General features: G+C 40.2%; 1 protein-coding gene across 1 annotated transcript; it reads left to right on the top strand.

The window, feature by feature from the left end:
• Nucleotides 1–3,634: 3,634 nt before the first annotated feature.
• Nucleotides 3,635–14,561, top strand: nkpd1 (NTPase, KAP family P-loop domain containing 1; the record flags this gene model as incomplete). The annotated part of the gene is made up of 6 exons (XM_080497969.1): nucleotides 3,635–3,690; nucleotides 6,610–6,675; nucleotides 7,991–8,107; nucleotides 10,477–10,802; nucleotides 11,738–13,189; nucleotides 14,274–14,561. Exons 2-6 carry the CDS (start codon nucleotides 6,657–6,659, stop codon nucleotides 14,559–14,561), a joined length of 2,202 nt encoding a protein of 733 aa, XP_080354095.1. The 5' UTR covers nucleotides 3,635–3,690; nucleotides 6,610–6,656.
• Nucleotides 14,562–17,471: the final 2,910 nt, after the last annotated feature.

Below are 17,471 nucleotides of genomic sequence, written 5' to 3'. Positions count from 1 at the left end.
TCACAAGGCAGGATAAAGACAGATTTCATGGAGACGTGGAGAGGAATACAGAGAGGCAGCCGCACAGAAAGAAAAATGTATAATGATCCCCGTTGTCACAGCCATGACTTTTGGACAGCTCTGGTTACTCGTACTGTGCTGCAGAGAAGATGGAGAATTGTAAGCCTTGTCATGCATCATAAATGTAATACCATATGAGAATGTAGCTCTCACACGTGGTAGAGAATAGGAAATATGTGGTCTACATAAAGAAGAATGTATTGCATTTTATGAGGTCGTGAAGGACATATTGTGTGGTGGGCCTCATAAACATATGCATGTTTCTCTTATGAGTTTTTCTGGGAATTGAAGGAAGCCCGTACAGAATGACGGAGGAGGATTAAGAGGCAGATAAGCGCAGACGCCATTTACATTGAAATGGCCGTACTGCTTGAGAAGGGAAACGATGAGGAGAACAAGTCAAAATGGAAATAGATGAGAATGAGATGATGTGATCTGGGATCTGAATGTGAATAGAAACAGGGTTGAAGGTGCAGGCAAAAATAATCATGTATAGGATGTTTGCACTGATAGATACAAGATCAGCATGCATACCATTCCGCTCACCCCTGCCCCAGAAGGGCTCTTCAGTGGCAATCTCATCGCTACCTTTTTTTTTCCACCCTAATATTTGCCACAGAGGTTTCAAAGAAAAAGTGGATTTTGCGAGCACGGAGGAGTTTTCATCTCGCTGTCTCTGGCGGGATTGTTAAAGCAGACACTGTCTATAGATCTTTCGGGGTCACAGCATTCAGAAACCTCCATTTGTTGGTGCCATCATCCCCCTGGTAACAATAAAGGACAATCAGTGTGTGTGAATCAGCTTGTGGCAAGGAGTTGGACCCCTGCACCTCAGGGTGAAGACCCTATCATCTTTGCTTGCTGCACAGCTCTGTGTTGGGAACAGCAAAGCTTAAGACATCATGCCCAGATTTGGCAGTGCTTACTCTCAGTATATCTGGCTATTTCTTCGTCCTCGTCTTGTGACTTAGCAGCATTTGCAGTGAGACTGATCAATAGATCACACCAACAAGAGGTCTTGAGGCCAATTAGGCCAGGCGAGCTGGGTCAGGGCCAAAGCTGGTGTCAGACTGTGTGTCAATACTGAACCTTGTCTGCCCTTAGCTGGAATGGTTAAGGAGTAAAGACAGATGCATGTTGTTGTATGAGTGTGTGTCCTTTGCGTGGCTGCAGTTACTGATTTACATTAAATGGTCATCACCCATTCTCAGAGAAGTTCCACCCCATCTTAAGCCCTCGACCGCACCCCATTCTCTGCAAATGCCTCCTTTACCATCAGGTCTGCTCCTACATACCAAATAGAGGAGAGCGATGAAGGGCTGCTGATCAAATGTCATTGTCCCACTTTTATGCACAATACTTCAGCACCCTCTCTTGGTGTCTTGGATTACAGCATGATTTAAAAAAAAAAAAAAAAAATCACATCATCCAACTTGTTTTTGCTTCAAGTTGATGCAAATGATCTTTAGTATGCACATTTCAACAACCTCCTGTCAGAAAATGACTTTCATCCCCTGAACTGAGCACATTACTTATTAGTTTAATATCCCCTCACATTTAGAGGAAAATCACTCCAAGTCAGCCCAGACCAGGACTCGAATTTATCTGCGTCTGATACCTATCTGGGATTAATCATGAAGGTGAATTCATTAACCTTAATTGCAAAGTTTACACAGTGAAAGGGAAAGGGGATTTGAAGGGACGTATATGGGGAGATAATAATCCAGTTCACTCAGCATTGATTTGCAAAAGACTCCTGGCCAGGCGGTAACTGAGGACTGTCTCTCAAACACACAGTCTCACTCTCTGTATGACAATCAAGTTAATTAAAGCAGTTAAACAATCAGGTACTTGGAGTATAGACAAAATTAGTCACCCTTAGGCCGGGCACTTTAAATCTTAATCAGACATACGATAATTAAACTTCCTCTCAGCAACTCGCCTAAAAACTTGGCATTTTGCTCTCAGATGCTTTCGTGTCGTGTTTTGACACCGGATGTTTGGTTGTAATTACCAAAAAGTCAAGTTGTGACAATCACTACTTAAGCTTGCCATATGTGAGTGTTTATGTACAGGGCATACTTAGTTGTGCATATTTAATTTTTTAATTAAATTTCATTTAAACTTTATTTACCCAGGGTATATAAATGTGAAGCAGGTCTTATTTTCCACAGATACCTGCCACACATATAAATACAAGTAGTAATAACCAACATAGTGACCCACGGTCCTCGAGGTGTGTGTGTGTGTGTGTGTGGGGGGGGGCGGGGGGGTCGAGTGAGTATCTTGCTGTCGTCCTTGGACACCTTTGACATGTTTGCAGTCATGAGGCGGCGTTCAAGGTCACTGTGTGTGGAAGGGAGCGGGTGCTGCTGAGAGGGGGAGGCTGCTCGAGGAGGCAGACAAAGCAAGATGGAGGAAAGGCAGTGTAACAGCGGATGAAGGACTCTGCACATGTTGTATTCAACTGGAACTCAATCATGTACACAATATTAGCATAAGCGCATATTAAACGCAGTATCGAAAGTTTAATTTTTTTTTTTTTTTTAAATGTAACAAGTATATTTTGACAGTCACAGTTTGAACTTTTCTCAGATCACGTAATCTAAAAGTTTTACTTCCTTATTGGAACGACCTGAACAGCTGAAGGTTAAATGTTCATATTCATGACATGTTGGCAATCAGAATTAAACCAGCCAATCTATCTGCTTCTTTTTTATGAAAGAATTACAAGACTGTCTTTTAGCTTTTACCATGACAAACAGGCTGTGTACATGTTATAAATACACTCTTGGGAGCACACGCTTTAATAACTGACATGATTTACCTCTCAAAGTTCATTTATTATCGTCTGTGAAGGACTCGTGTCTTGAGGTACACTGTGACACCAGATGGTACAAGTCGGCTGATGCAAAAAAAAAAAAAAAAAGTAAATATGCCAAGGGAAATTAAGCTTCTAGCTTGATTTTCAAAGCTTGACTAACCAGTTATGTCATAACAAATCCTACTGCGGGGCAAACAGCTTTGGTGCTGCAGCTTTGGCATCTCAACTGCTTTGCGTGTCAGTTCAGGCCAGGCACAGCAATCCAGTCATTCTCAACCTGGGGGACTCCAAACTTGGAATTCAGTTCATGAATCATGCAGGCGAAGGCTCCGGCATGAAATCACTCATTTGTTCCATTTTTCCATGGACTGAAAAAGTTGGACAGTTAATGCCAGAAGCTATAGCAGGAGTGTGGGGTTTTTCTACCTTGTAATGCTTTCAGGAACAGCCCCCTTCACACAGATGCTTTGAATAGCGAGAGAAGATTGCAACGGAGTGCTAAGGGGTACCGGATTGGAAAAGGAGAACAGAGGAAACATATGGCTTCATTCCTCGGATATAAATCAATCTTGAACCAGACCTCACCTCGCTGGAAAGGTTCCAGCCCGATGACCCCGCCTGTTGTTTACAGGTGCCTTTCTCGTGTCGTATCAGTGTTGTAAAGTTTTTACAGTGCTGAAACATTGCTGGTGTAAAGTTCACCACAAACTGAACTGCAGCCGCCAGCCAACTTCTGTGTTCCCGGATACATTCATATTCAACATGACAGAACAGAAAGATCAGAACTGACATTTGGAAGTAACCAGGTAAGCTTGTTCAACCAGTCGCAGCAGGAATAAGTAACACATCAGTCATTGTTTTATGGGAGTCTCCGGCAGCATTACTGAGTTTTGTGGGTCATTTCATACTGATAAAACAGTTTTGCCGTCAAAGTTCATATGAACTTTGTCAAATAACAGTATGTGTCACTGTGTTCTGCAAACGTGGTTTGAATCTCCAAGACGTGTGCAGGCAGGAACAAAAGCAGGAAATATGTGCTCACAGGTGAGGGACTCATTGACATACTGCAGCTGAACTGCTCACACATCTGTGTGCACAAAAGAGCCCAGCCTAGCTCGTAGAGAAAGTACATTCCTCCAAATTAATATGCAATCTTCCTTACAAAATTAATTTAAGTGCATGTAAATCAACAAAAACTTTATCATTAGGTTTTGAATGTGAATTTATGGGTTTTGTTGTTGTTGTTTTTTTTATTTATTATTTTTGGCACTGTCAGCACATGCAAGGAATTCACTTTCATTTCAACTTCACTGGAAGTCAGAAAACAAGAACAAATAAATCTTTACCACCCAATCTTTCAATTAGATAGAGTTGAACATTGTCAGTGCTTCTCATCTGTGAACTGTATACGATCTTCAGAAATCCATTCTGTTTATTGAAATATAGACACAAAATACCAACACTTCTGATGTGTTGACGGTTTTCGTTAACTCTTCTGATCACTTTTTAGGAGTGGATTCGTATTTCTCAGCTTACTGAAGACATTGGGGGGTTTTCCACCGGAAAGAACCAGGGGTTAGTTTCAGGGTTCGAATTACAACGTGGCTTTCGGGGAGCCCTATTTTCCGATCAGACCTCTCAAGTTTGTAGAATAGGTATGCGTGAGTGTTTTTAGAGCTCCCCCTAAATTTTTCAAATTAGGCTTTCAGGGGAGCTCAGGTCCCTTTCAGGGGAGCCCAGCTCCCCTTAGCTCCCCCGTAATTCGAACTCTGGTTAGTTTGGAGCCAGGTTCAGACTTGGCACCAGTTCTTTGACTTTCCACTGCCAAAGCCCCGGCCAATAAGGGGCAAAACCGGTGCTTCGCTGGCTCCACTAATTTGCCGGGCCAGAGCGGAGCCAGACTGGAGCCAGATGCGTCATCATCTGGGAGCGGAGTTATCGCTGGAGTTGTCGCTACCGACAAGGTGGAAAAGAGGTTAAACTGGCTTTCTGAAAACTACAGCGAACACGGAGCCCCAGAGTGGTTATAGAGAAAAAAAATAGAAAAAAGAATAATAACACGTGGGAACGAGATAATAAGTCGCAAACTGAAGTCAATAATACGAGGGAATGAGATCATTTAATCTGCGATCGCAGAGCTGGTGGCTCTCGAGAGTGCCGCCGTGCTCCTCCGCTGTCAGTCAGCTGCGTCGGACATACAATTTAGAAGCAGTTTTCCATTGTGGATTTTTTCACACTTTTCATCATAACATCATTGTAACTAACTTCACTTCCATGTCTTATATGGTGTTATGACCGCAGGCTGAGATGTGCGTGCAGCTGCATTGTGCTCCACTATGAGACGCCCCACTATTATTCTCTAACCCACAGAACTTTTTTTGATCATGAAGCCATACTTTTGGTTCATCAGCAACTAAAAACAAACTACATACTACTGTAAATGAAAGCTTGGACTTTTTTGACCATAAAACATGCACTTTGCGTGAAAGAAAACTTTAATCAGCGTGTGTTCACGTAGGTTGCCATTGGAAACGGCTGTACAGCTGCGTTCTATCATGTAGACCTCCATTCCTGCTGATGTTAAAGCATTTGATTCAGACACATCCATAAATAAAGTGGAAGCATCACAATGTAATGCCAAAATGTTGAAAAATAAGCTACAAGCTCATTAGGTGTTATTTTTTTTTATTATTCTTTTTTGTGAGGAGACGCAATGTTTTCTGTCTCTTTGGTCTGCATCCGAAGTTCAGGCCAGAGTCTATGGGGCAACCCGGACCAAACCAATTAATACAGCCCGTCTTCTCATTCTTCTATTAGCGCTGTCACTGCTAAATTGGTGAAATAAGTGACATATCACGTTTTGGAGTGACGCAATGACGTGGCTCTCACTTGGCTCCATTAACGGTGGAAAATGAACCATTTCTTTGGCGGTGGTCATTTAAGAACTGGCCCTGGCACCGGCCCTGAACTAGCTCCTGGTTCTTTCTGGTGGAAAAGCCCTAATTGAGAAAAGTAAGTAGAGCAAATATGAAATGGGTGCTAAGATGTTTTTTATTAGGTTTTCAGTAAAGAAATTCTAACTCTTTAGTTTGTTAGAATAAATTTGACTCCCACATCAGTGTGTCTGATTTGAATGAGGTGTTTTTGTAATATGGTTACGTGTATCTACTAAAGTGGCAATGTGATTGTACATTAACCACTGATCACCGGAAAGTTGTGTTGATCTTTACAGTCATAAATGTTAGTCAGTCACCTGCAGTTATAAATGATCATCAACTGGCAGTTCTGAATGTTAACAACCAGTTGAAGAATTGTGGTGCAGATGTTCTACAGCATTCTACCAACTGGTTTGCTTTAAAACAGGCACATTGTTCTCCCAAAACAAATTAGAAAGCTTCTGGATTTCAATCTGTTACCTATGATGTTATGTATTAACGTGGAGTAATTCTCTGATTCACGTGTGAACCTTCACAAAAGGTTTACCTTGTCAGTTGGTGGTACAAGCAGAAGTTGCAAGTCATGATTAATTACAAGGTGACACCACTAATGACAAGGAAACGTCATCATGCATCATTGAGACGGAGAGGCAGAGGAAAATGAGGACGAACTAGCAGCGAAACAGAAAAGAAGCCTCCAAACAGAAACAGATAGAAGCATACAGCTGAGGACACACCTCCACCACTCTGCTTGTGCTCACACCTCTGCTGTTTTTCTCATTTTCACAGGTAGAAAAAAAATGTCTGTGAACGCTTAGGCCCATCACACAGTCATCATGAAAAATCTAACAAAAGGTGAGTTCTCTGCAGGTGTGTGCGTGTGTGTGTGTGCGAGAGAGAGAGTGAGAGAGAGAGAGAGAGAGAGAGAGAGAGAGAGAGAGAGAGAGAGAGAGAGAGAGAGAGACAGAGACAGAGACAGAGACAGAGACAGAGACAGAGACAGAGAGAGAGAGAGAGAGAGAGACAGAGACAGAGACAGAGACAGAGAGAGAGAGTGAGAGAGAGAGAGAGATAGAGAGAGAGAGACAGAGACAGAGAGAGAGAGTGAGAGAGAGAGAGAGAGATAGAGAGAGAGAGACAGAGACAGAGACAGAGACAGAGAGGTTAGTCCAGCAAAATTTACAACTTGCTTCATAGACTAGAACATGTTCCCTGACCTCCCAACTACACATGTGCAGGACCTGAGCAGTAAAATATTCAGTAAAAAATTTTATTGAAAAAAAGGATTTATATTGCTCTTTTTAAAAAGTACCACAAAAAAAAAAAGAATCCAGCCTGAGCTGATGCGCGGAAACAGATGTTGGGCTGTATGTGTGACAGTCACTGGGTGTTTTTAATGATTGAGAAACATTGCTGGGATTATTGCTGAATGATATTTGAAGTAAGTTCAGTGACATTTACATTCTGTATCCTCCAGGAATGTGAAGTGTGGGAGAATATTCTGTCAAATTCTCCACCTGTCAACTTCAACTTCTTCCATGACAATGTGCATGCTGAAAATAAATGAATAGTAATTTACTCCTTATTAATACTTGAATGAACACCTGTCAGTTCAGTTTACTTAAACTTCAGAAAACTCAGAAGAAAAAAAACTTTTCATAATGAGAAGGGGTTTTTTTGTTTTTGTTATAAATGATAAATTGATAATGTCTCCCAGCATAATACGCTATAGGAGCACTATTCAATGTCACATCTTTGTTGTACAATAGATGGAGAGTGTAAAGTCTTCACCTGGATTTAATGGTTTGGATTCTTCTTTCTGTCGTGGTGAAGGTTTGGTACTGTATACCAGTTAAGGTCATAGATTACCTCCCTCTGTGTTGTATTCAGTGGCTTCAGCCTAAGATCAGTTAACTATTCCTCTCGCCAAGTCTTTGAGAGACTCTACAGGTGGGAGAACATGCTGACTTTGGGAGATGTACCAGCAGAGCAACACAAACTTCTCTTTGAGGAGGCCTTGTTATAGTTGTTTTGCTGGTTGTTAACAGTTGATTTGGTTTGTTACCTTCAAAACTGTATCTCAATTTAAAGATCTTGATGAATGCGTCCACCAAGATTTGTGTCACTCATGTCAAAACAGGTAACTGTATTTTTTCTGATCTGCTTTCAGATGAAACTTACGCGTACGCCTTGTCAAAGACGTTGACAAAGATTTCCTCGCCTGCAACTGTTGGACTTTACTCTTCATGTCCGAATCGAAGTAAAATGATCCTCGACCAAATGGAAGGTATGTAAACTGACAGATTCCAAGACTGAAATGACCCAAGACTAAACACAGAATGAAACATAAACACTTTTTAACATTCTCCAATGCACAAATATTTTTGTGCCAAAAACTGGTAATAAGAGGCAACTGGAACACACCACTGTTACGCCACAAGAGTTCATGATAAACATAAATCTCGTTCATTCCTATCACATAAAATGGCAACAGTCTCTCTTACGCTCTGTTTTCTCCAAACCCCAACACAGTGTTGGTGCTGACCAATGCTGGACCTCATGAACTCGTATAGCAATATAGGTAAAAACTAAACTTATGGTGCTTTGCATGTAAAGCGTCTTTACAGAAGCCTTTCTAGTTTAGTGTCCTCTGTGTTCACTGTTAATAGGACTGAAGAGGGTGAAATTATGTGCTGATTGCACAAACTGAACCTCGTTCCAAAAATACGATGGTGACACCAAATTGCATCATAGTATAAGTTTATAACCTTTGCAGAACGTGATCTGTTACTTACTGTATGAGCTGATGTAACCACTGCAGTCTGAAACTAGCTGTCTTACCTCTCTATATGGAAATCACCTGCGGTCCACCTCGGAGATGGCTCAGGCTTTCTTTACAAGTGACTGACTGACTGAAAGTGGTCATTGTATTTGTTCTCTACAGACCTGTGGGGTATGGAGGGCTGGTTGTGCCAAAATGAAATAAATAAATAAATAAATAAATACACCATTAAATAATTAATTGAAATTGTCAACAATTTATTCAAATTGGAATTAAATATATAAATGTGCCATTAATTAATGAAAATACCAATTCATTTTACTATTGAATTCACTATTCACTATTTAATTAATTATTTCATTGCCTAAATGTGCCCAAATTAAATAAATAAATACACCATAAAATTATTAATTTAATGTGTCAGGAATTCATTAAAATTTTATTTAAATATATATATAATGTGTCATGTGAGGTGACACTCACTGTATTCGGGTATCCTCGGTGTCACACACTAACATGTCCCGGTAGCAACACATAACTAACTGTTGTTCTTTTTGCGACACTATCCATTGCTTTGTTGGTTTGGATACTGTATTTAACAGAAGTTTTTTTTTACAAACGACAAAAACCAAGGCGAAGACTCAGTCATGTTTGTGAAACACCTCAGTGGTCAGAAACATTTTACACTCTGAAACATCTGTCACAAGTCCCTACAAAGATTAACAGATCCTTCAGTAACGTAGCTAAGGTCGAATCTCGCAGAAAAGACTTTTAAAGTTCATGGAGATCCTCCGGTAATGTTAGCATCATGTTTTGAAACTCTTCAGACCAATAGATTTGACTAGATCAGCATTATCCCTGGCCACTTTGATAGGCGAGTTTGACAGATAAAATAAACTGAAGCAGTGCAACACCGAACTATGAAATAATTCATTTAATATATTTTTTTAAGAATGTAGGTACATAGTAATGTTGCAAATATAATATAAATACATGCATTGCTCAGGGATGACTCAAATGTAGACATATAATTCTATCTATAGACCAGCTACATTGAACAGAGTGAATGGAGCATGTGCAGCTGCACTGAAGGCCTCCGATAGAAAAGACAAGTTGCTTTGTGAAGCTCTGAAGGTCGATTACTTTTATTTAAAAAATAAATTAAAGAACCTTGGTCAATAAATTGTATGTGCTTGACCAGGCCTGGCACTCACATAACAATATCTACAGAATAATGAAGCTTCAAAACATTGTATGACAAATAATAAACACCGTTATTCATGAATCCAGTTTGCCATGTTTTTCCTTGTGCATCTCGTCTTTTCATGTGATGTTTCCTGCAGACGAGGCAGACAAATTGCTTTTCAAGGAACATATTCTGAGTTTAATGTTATGCTCCATTGCATTTTGGTGAGAAACAAAAATGGATAGTATTAAAAACAAAATATTTGATGAAAGTTTTAAGGACAGAAAAAACCCCACCATATACAGAAACTAAACTAGTATCAAAAACTTCAAAATATGAATCAAAGAAATTTCAAACAAAATTCCAACAATTGTTGCTCACTGATGAAAACATATGTCCGAAATGGTATTGGAAGAAATTGGGCTTAGCTTGTCCTGTCCCTCACTATGTATTCCAAATAAAGTTCTCATACAACTTTTTAAACTTAATTATGTTTTTACTCAGTTTGATATTTCCTTCTATTTAAAAATTTTTTTTCACAAAACCACCATAATTTAAAACACCCCTACTTTACATTCAGTTAACTGTAACCAAACTCTCTATGACTAGTTTCTGAACTTCTGATGGAATGAATAACTTATTCCACTGTGATTAATTTTAACACATCTAAATGTTTGTGTGTCACCAGAGTACATGAACTGCGAAGTTTCCAGGATCGAGCAGGAATGTGAAGGAGAGCCGAAGCCGCGCTCATCTCGCTCGTTCACCGGTTTTCTAGCAGTTGTTGGACGGCTGCTCTTCTACAGGCCAGTTTGGACTGAAGAGAACCAGCAGCAGCGTAACATCAGGTTCATTCATGTGCATTTCAGTGCCTGGCATTTTGCAGGGAGTGACCTGCTTTGGGCTGGCATAGCCGTACGGCTGTTTCAGGCCATGCATTTGCACTTTGGGAGACTGCAGCTTGTGCTTTACCGTGAGGCTCAACATAATGAAGAGGATGAAGTGAAGAAGAAGGTTTGTTGTGTTTGTTGTTACTCAAACCCAAACATGTAGTCATGAAACAGCATTACATAGCTATATGTTCAATTTATCTCTAATGTAATCAGGATCCTTGGATGAGAAAAATGAATTACTTTAGTTAATCTGAACGTATATGGTATATGTCATCAATCCAACTTAGAATGTTGGAGATATTTCTTTATCCAACACCAAAACTCCTATTGTTTGTCATAGCAAATGTAATTTCAAAGCCATCACTGAGAGAATACCATAAGAAGTGGATGGTCATTAATATTGCAAATAATAATATAAGTAATAAATAATAATAATAAAGTGCAGAGTCCACAGGAGAGCTGCTGCCAACATCAAGGATCCCATTTACCCCCAACATGAACTGGTCTCACTTCTACCCTCAGGCCGGAGGTACAGAAATGTGAAATGCAAGACCACCAGACTCGAAAACTCTTACTTTCCCTCTGCTATCAGACTCCTAAACAGCTAAACGGCATACAAGAGTCCAACGGACTATTCACCCCCCCCCCCCCCCCCCCTCCATACCTTGCATGTACACTGAATTTGCACAACTTCTGTACTGTCTGTGCACTTTAGATGCGCACGTGTACAGTTCATATCACACCCATCTACTGCTGACTAATTTGCACATGTATGTACAGATTGTAGCCTTTTTTTATTAATTCCACCTTAAATTGTATATGGTATATTCACTTGTATAGATCACTTGTATTTTGCGCAGTTCAATGTATAGTTTTATATTTCCATTGCTTAAGTTAATCATGTTTTTTTTAAGTCTTTGTGGTTTTCATTGTGCAGGGAAACACATGTCTTACTGTGCATATGACAATAAACACTTTGAATCTTGAATCTTGAAAAAATTATATGACTTCCAGTAAAACCTGTTTCAAATTTAACTTTTGTTTTTCTTACTTCAGATTGTGAATGATGGTCCCGACTCTTGGCGCTCCAAGAAGCTTTGCTGTTGCCCGCTGTGGTTTCTGTTCTTGTGCATTCTGGTGATACCACTCATCGTCCTGACAGTTGTGTTGGTATGTGGCCCTCCTAAGCCTGTGGTGCCACCCACAGAGGACATGCCCACAACAAATGACCACTTTAGTTTTGTGGAAGGCTTCTTAATTGCCTCCATAGGACTTCCCGCTGTGAGTGTACTTAGGTTTGTTTTCCTGGTCTGTAAAGACCTCATCTTCAGCCAAGAGTTCAACCTTAAGAGGGGGATGGACAACCAGCGGATCAGCGGCCAACTCGGCTTCATGAACGAGGTCAGGAGGGAAATGTGCCTTTTGTCTCGCTTCATACAGTTCATGGAACTGTTTGAGAAAAGAAAAATCAGAGTTGTGCTGCAAATTACAAACCTGGACCGCTGTTCCCCCAGGAAAATCATTGGAGTTCTGGAAGCCATCAACATTCTGCTTTCTGATGAAGAGAGCCCGTTCATTTCCATTCTCGGAGTGAATCCGCATGTTCTTGTGGAGAAAGTGAACTTTGCAGACGGATGCTACAGCAGAGAGGACAGAGCGTATGCACTGTTGAACCGCATAGTGACTTTGGCCTTCACGGTCCCACCACTATCCAATGATTCAAAGCGCAATTTGTTTTACAACCTTACGAATAAGACAAAAAACCCTGACGAGTCTGTGAAGAGGGAGGTTCGGCACAGAAAACGAACGTCCTCCACACATTTACCCTTGATAGAGGTTTCACTGCACAGAAGTGAGTCAAATCCACAAAATGGTGAAGTGACCTCAGAGTTGGATGGACAAGAGGTGGAAGTAGAGCGTTCAATCTGGAACGTCCTAAAAAGTAATGAAGAAATTCTACATCAGTACATGTTAGGAGATGCCATGTCCATGCGGAGAGTGATCAACTCCATTCGAGTGACCATTATAATCATGAAGGCCATGAAGAAGGAAAACCCTCCACCAGAACACATTGCAGCATGGGTGGTCTTAGCCAATCAGTGGCCCTGCCGTCTGAGTTGGATCATGCAGTGTGTGAAAGACGCTCAGCAGAGGGAGGAAATTGATGGTGGAGGTGTTGCCGATGACCATCATTCAAAAACCTTATGGGAAGTCTTCAGTGAGTCCAAGGCAGAGCTGTATGAGATGAGCGCTCAGATTGAGGATCTTCTTGAGCAGGACGGAGATCCTGAGATGTTTGAAAGATTCCTCAAAGTGGATTTCCAGTTCACCATCGGTGATCTGCAGGCATCTGAAATGATGCCAGTGAACTTGGACCATTCAATCATGAAGCAGCTGGCTCAGATCCGAGGGACATCCAGGCTGGGGGACCTTGCCTGGATGAGCACCATCAACCCACTGCCCATCTCAACCATCATCAACATGAAAACAGAGGACATATGTAAAGAGGTAACATTGCTTCAGAAGCTAAAATATTTAAGGTTAACTTGATGACTGGGTCAGCATTACGCTCCTTGTGTGGTGTCATGCTACATGAAGAAAATAAATACATTTTGAGCCAACTCACTGCATTTTCTCAAACAAACTCAATGCATAACTAGAATGCTTGGTAGAGCGCATACCCTCACCAATGCCACGTTTCATTGCAGAGCCTAACCAGCCTAAGGAGCCTGTCATATAGCAACATCACTATGTGAAACACTGAGCAGAGGCACACAGACAAAACACTACCTGAGTCAATGTGCCCACACAGGTGTTTCTGGATACTTGCTGAACTGAGATATTAACTGCCAGTTCCAGAGCGGAGCTAGCAGTGTGCTGGCAAGTAGCTACCTGCAGCTTCCAGGGAATTGATGGCTCTCGGCGGACCTCCAGTGTGTCCACAACAGAGGACATATCTAACCTCTCCAGGAGCTGCTGTGTCCAAAAATCTAATAGACTGGTCCTTCTATGATGACAAGCTCTTCGTGGAAATTTCATGGAATTCAGGTCTATAGTTTTTGCGAGAAGTTGATAAAATACATACATACAAACCAATAGATAGATAGATAGATAGATAGATAGATAGATAGATAGAGGTGGCCAAAAACATAACCTTTGCCACCAACTTTGCTTGGCGAAGGAAACAATGAAGGAGTCAATAACTGGACTCTGTCCATCTTGCCATGAACAACCACAGTCAGACTTTTTCACACAGTGCAAGTAGTTTTGTACTCACTGGGGTGCACTGTAAAGACTTTTTCCTTTGTTGAGAGTTGTTGCCAGCTGTCCCCTGTCGCTCTTCAACTGACATCTCACTTGCTTTGCTGTGGGGAAAAAAAAAAACTAAAGAAAACCACACAGAACAAATATGCCAGCTTTTGAAGGTGCATTTATGAATGACAGCTTGATGGAAGTCATGTGATGAATGCTGCATGAGTAGGCAATAGTCTTAAATAACGTTTTTTTTTTTTTTGTGGGGGGGGGGGGTGGATTCTATGGTTAAGTAAACCAGAGAATGTGAAATGTTTTCTATTTCTTCCTTTTTTTTCAGTTGGAAAAGATGGCCTACCCCAAGAAATACATCGACGCTGTGAAAAGTAATGACCTTAATGGTTTGGCACTCGTCTTCGGCGACACACAGGATCTCAAAGCTCTCTTAGATATGAACTTTGGTGAGTGGGCAACTTTCAGGCTGCACTTCTTAAGTTCGCCGTCGTATCGCCGACCACAATACAGGAACATGCCGCCAACACCTTCTCATTTGAAGAACCAGCTGTCAACATTCCATCTTCATGCTCCCCATCGTTCCTCATCTAATCTGAGTCTTGTTAACAGCTGAATGTGGAAATATGTCCCAGTCAACCAGATATAGTCCATATATTATCAACTGCATGTGCTACGTTATTTCAGCTTACAGGTGACAATACAAATCATGTGCATACAAATTTGATATAGAATGTCAATCATAATTCCAGCTTTGGAAAACTTTAAGATTCTGATGTAAATTTTAATAAGCTTCATAAGGAGAAGGTGGCCAGCCAGTTTTCCAGAGACCACACCTTGATGTTTTTCTATTTATGTTTCTCCATGGGTTAAATGAGCATGAGACAACATAATTATTAGGCAGATTTAGAGGCTTAGTGCTTTCCAACACAGCAAAGCTGGCTATTTGCACTTGCTCCCAGTCCATACACAAAGCAAATCTAATCTCCTCGTGGATCCATCCCGGTGCCGTTGATGTTCCTATTGTCTTATCATGATGCATCTGATTTTTCTGGTGAACTCTGCTTGGATTGAACATGAATTGCATCCATGTCATCTGCAAGCCAGTCCATTGTGAATAGATGCAATATTTCAACACTGTAAAAGTGGACAGAGACAATACACAGTCTGGGTTATTACAGGGTTTGATTTGCTCTGAGAGGTTCAAAACTGTGCCTAAAAACATTCCCCAACTTTGAGTATTAGACAGGATGTTTTTAAGTTGTTTCTGCATAATTCAAGCTATTCATTGTATATTTGTTTGTAAAGAGGCTGTTTTTATTGTTTGACTGGACGTTCAAACATAAAAAACATCTAATTACCAGGACCAACATTAATGTCAACTGACAGTAATCATTGTTTCATGTAGTTTTTTTTTTTTTTTTGTTAGTTTTTTTCATTGCAGTGACTTTGTACTTCAACCTGTGAATGTCGACGGAGCGTGACAGTGTTACACATATTGGATTTAAAAGGATTCAAACACATTTAGTCAGTGTCTCTGTGGTATTGAAGTAAAGTTGAAGAAAAAATGTGAACATGAATAAACATGTTTGTATAGTGAAACTCACAATGATGTGTTCAGGGAAACTTTATTGATCATCCAGCAGGAAGTTAAACACTGTTTATGTTTTTTACTTTTTATTACAATTCAAGAGTTGTGCTTAATAAAAATGATCACCCAAGTAAAATTTTTTTTTTTTTTTTTACCCATGAGTGGCATTTTTTTCTTCTAACACAGTCACCTGTTTACAAGTCACCCGAGCCATATGCTGACTCATTTGCAATATAATTAAACATCAAAGCATTCTGGTGTTAAAAAACCTAGAAGACATTTAAGTTCATTGAGACTCCTTTCAACCATTTTCCTCAGAAAGCAAAATGTTAATTTATCTAAAAATTCACCAACAGGATCCCGCTGTTTACAGTATAAGCAACAACGTTACTCTACCATACACAGGAAGCATACTAAACATGAGATTTATCTTTTTTTTTTTTCAATAACTAGAACCCATTAAAGTAATTATTTCTTCCAAAATTACAATCTTAGTTGGAGTCTGGTGATTTTTCTTTAGACTAAAATAATTACCTGAGGAATAATTTCTGACCTGCTGGGTTGATTAAATTTGTGATGGAACTCCAAAACGAGATGGCGGATCACAAGAAACTACATTCCAAATGGAGGTTATCAGAGAGAAGGAAGACTGTCCTCTGTCTTCGACCATATGTTGGGAGAATAATGGAACATGGAAGCTAGTCTTTAGCATCTGCTTCCTGAGTGTCTCAAATGAAGGCCCATGTTACGTGTGTGATGTTGTCTTTGATGTGACGTGTGTAGGATTTCGAGTTTACAAGTTAGTAAAGAAAAGATTTTCATGCAGACCCTTTGTCTGTGGCAGAGCTACCGTTTACAGGTCGATAACTTCCTGATATCATTATCAATAGAACACAATCACTGCAATAGAATCAACACATCTTCATAACAGTTCTATGCATAGCATCAGGTTTAACTAACCTCATGTATTTGCCCAGTTGTTTGTGACCACTTCCTTGATGTCTTTGAAGAAGGTGTTGGGTTGTTGTCCAGGTTGGAGAGAAGCTGCTGCTTCTGCTGTTGCTTTTTTTTCCTTTTTGTTCTTCTCCCGCCTCAATATTAAACTAATGTTGAGCCAAATTTTCAAAGGAACTATGTGTATTTATTAGTAAAAATACATTGCTATTAATTCTCGGTCACTGAAATGTTGTCGTCTCAATGGAAATTGTCTATCTGGGAATCATCTAAATGGGAGGAAACCAGTTGACCACAAACTGAACTGCAGCCTCCGGCCAGTTTCTATGTTCCTGGGATACATTCATATTCAAGATGACAGAAAAGAAAGATCAGAACTGACACTTGGAAGTAGCCAGATAAGCTTGTTCAACTAGTCGTAGCAGGAATGAGTAACACATCAGTCATTATTTTATGGGAGTCTCCGGCAGCATTACTGAGTTTTGTGGGTCATTTCATACAGATAAAACAGTTTTGCCATAAAATTTCATATGAACTTTGTCAAATAACAGTATGTGTCACTGTGTTCTGCAAATATGGTTTGAATCTCCAAGACATGTGCAGGCAGGAACAAAAGCAGGAAATATGTGCTCAAAGGTGAAGGACTCAGTGCATACTGTGACATACTGCAGCGGAACTTTTGTGTGCACAAAAGAGACCAGAATGACTATCCTATATACTATATGAAACAATCCTCCTTACATAATTCCTTTAAATGCACATCAATCAACTATTAGATTGACAAAAAACTTTATCATTAGGTTTTGCTGAATTGGAATTTAGGTTGGGTTTTTTTTTTTTGGTTTGTTTTGGCACTGTCAGCACATGCAAAATAATTACTTTCATTTCAACTTCACTGGAAGTCAGAACAAGAACAAACAAATCTGTACCACCCAATCTTTCAGTTAAATACAGTTGAACATTGTCAGTGTGTCTCATCTC

The sequence above is a fragment of the Blennius ocellaris genome (genome assembly GCF_963422515.1).
Source record: "Blennius ocellaris genome assembly, chromosome: 1".
Classification (NCBI taxonomy): domain Eukaryota; kingdom Metazoa; phylum Chordata; class Actinopteri; order Blenniiformes; family Blenniidae; genus Blennius; species Blennius ocellaris.
Note: the sequence above shows the minus strand (reverse complement) of the source record. Positions and strands in the feature narration are given on the sequence as shown.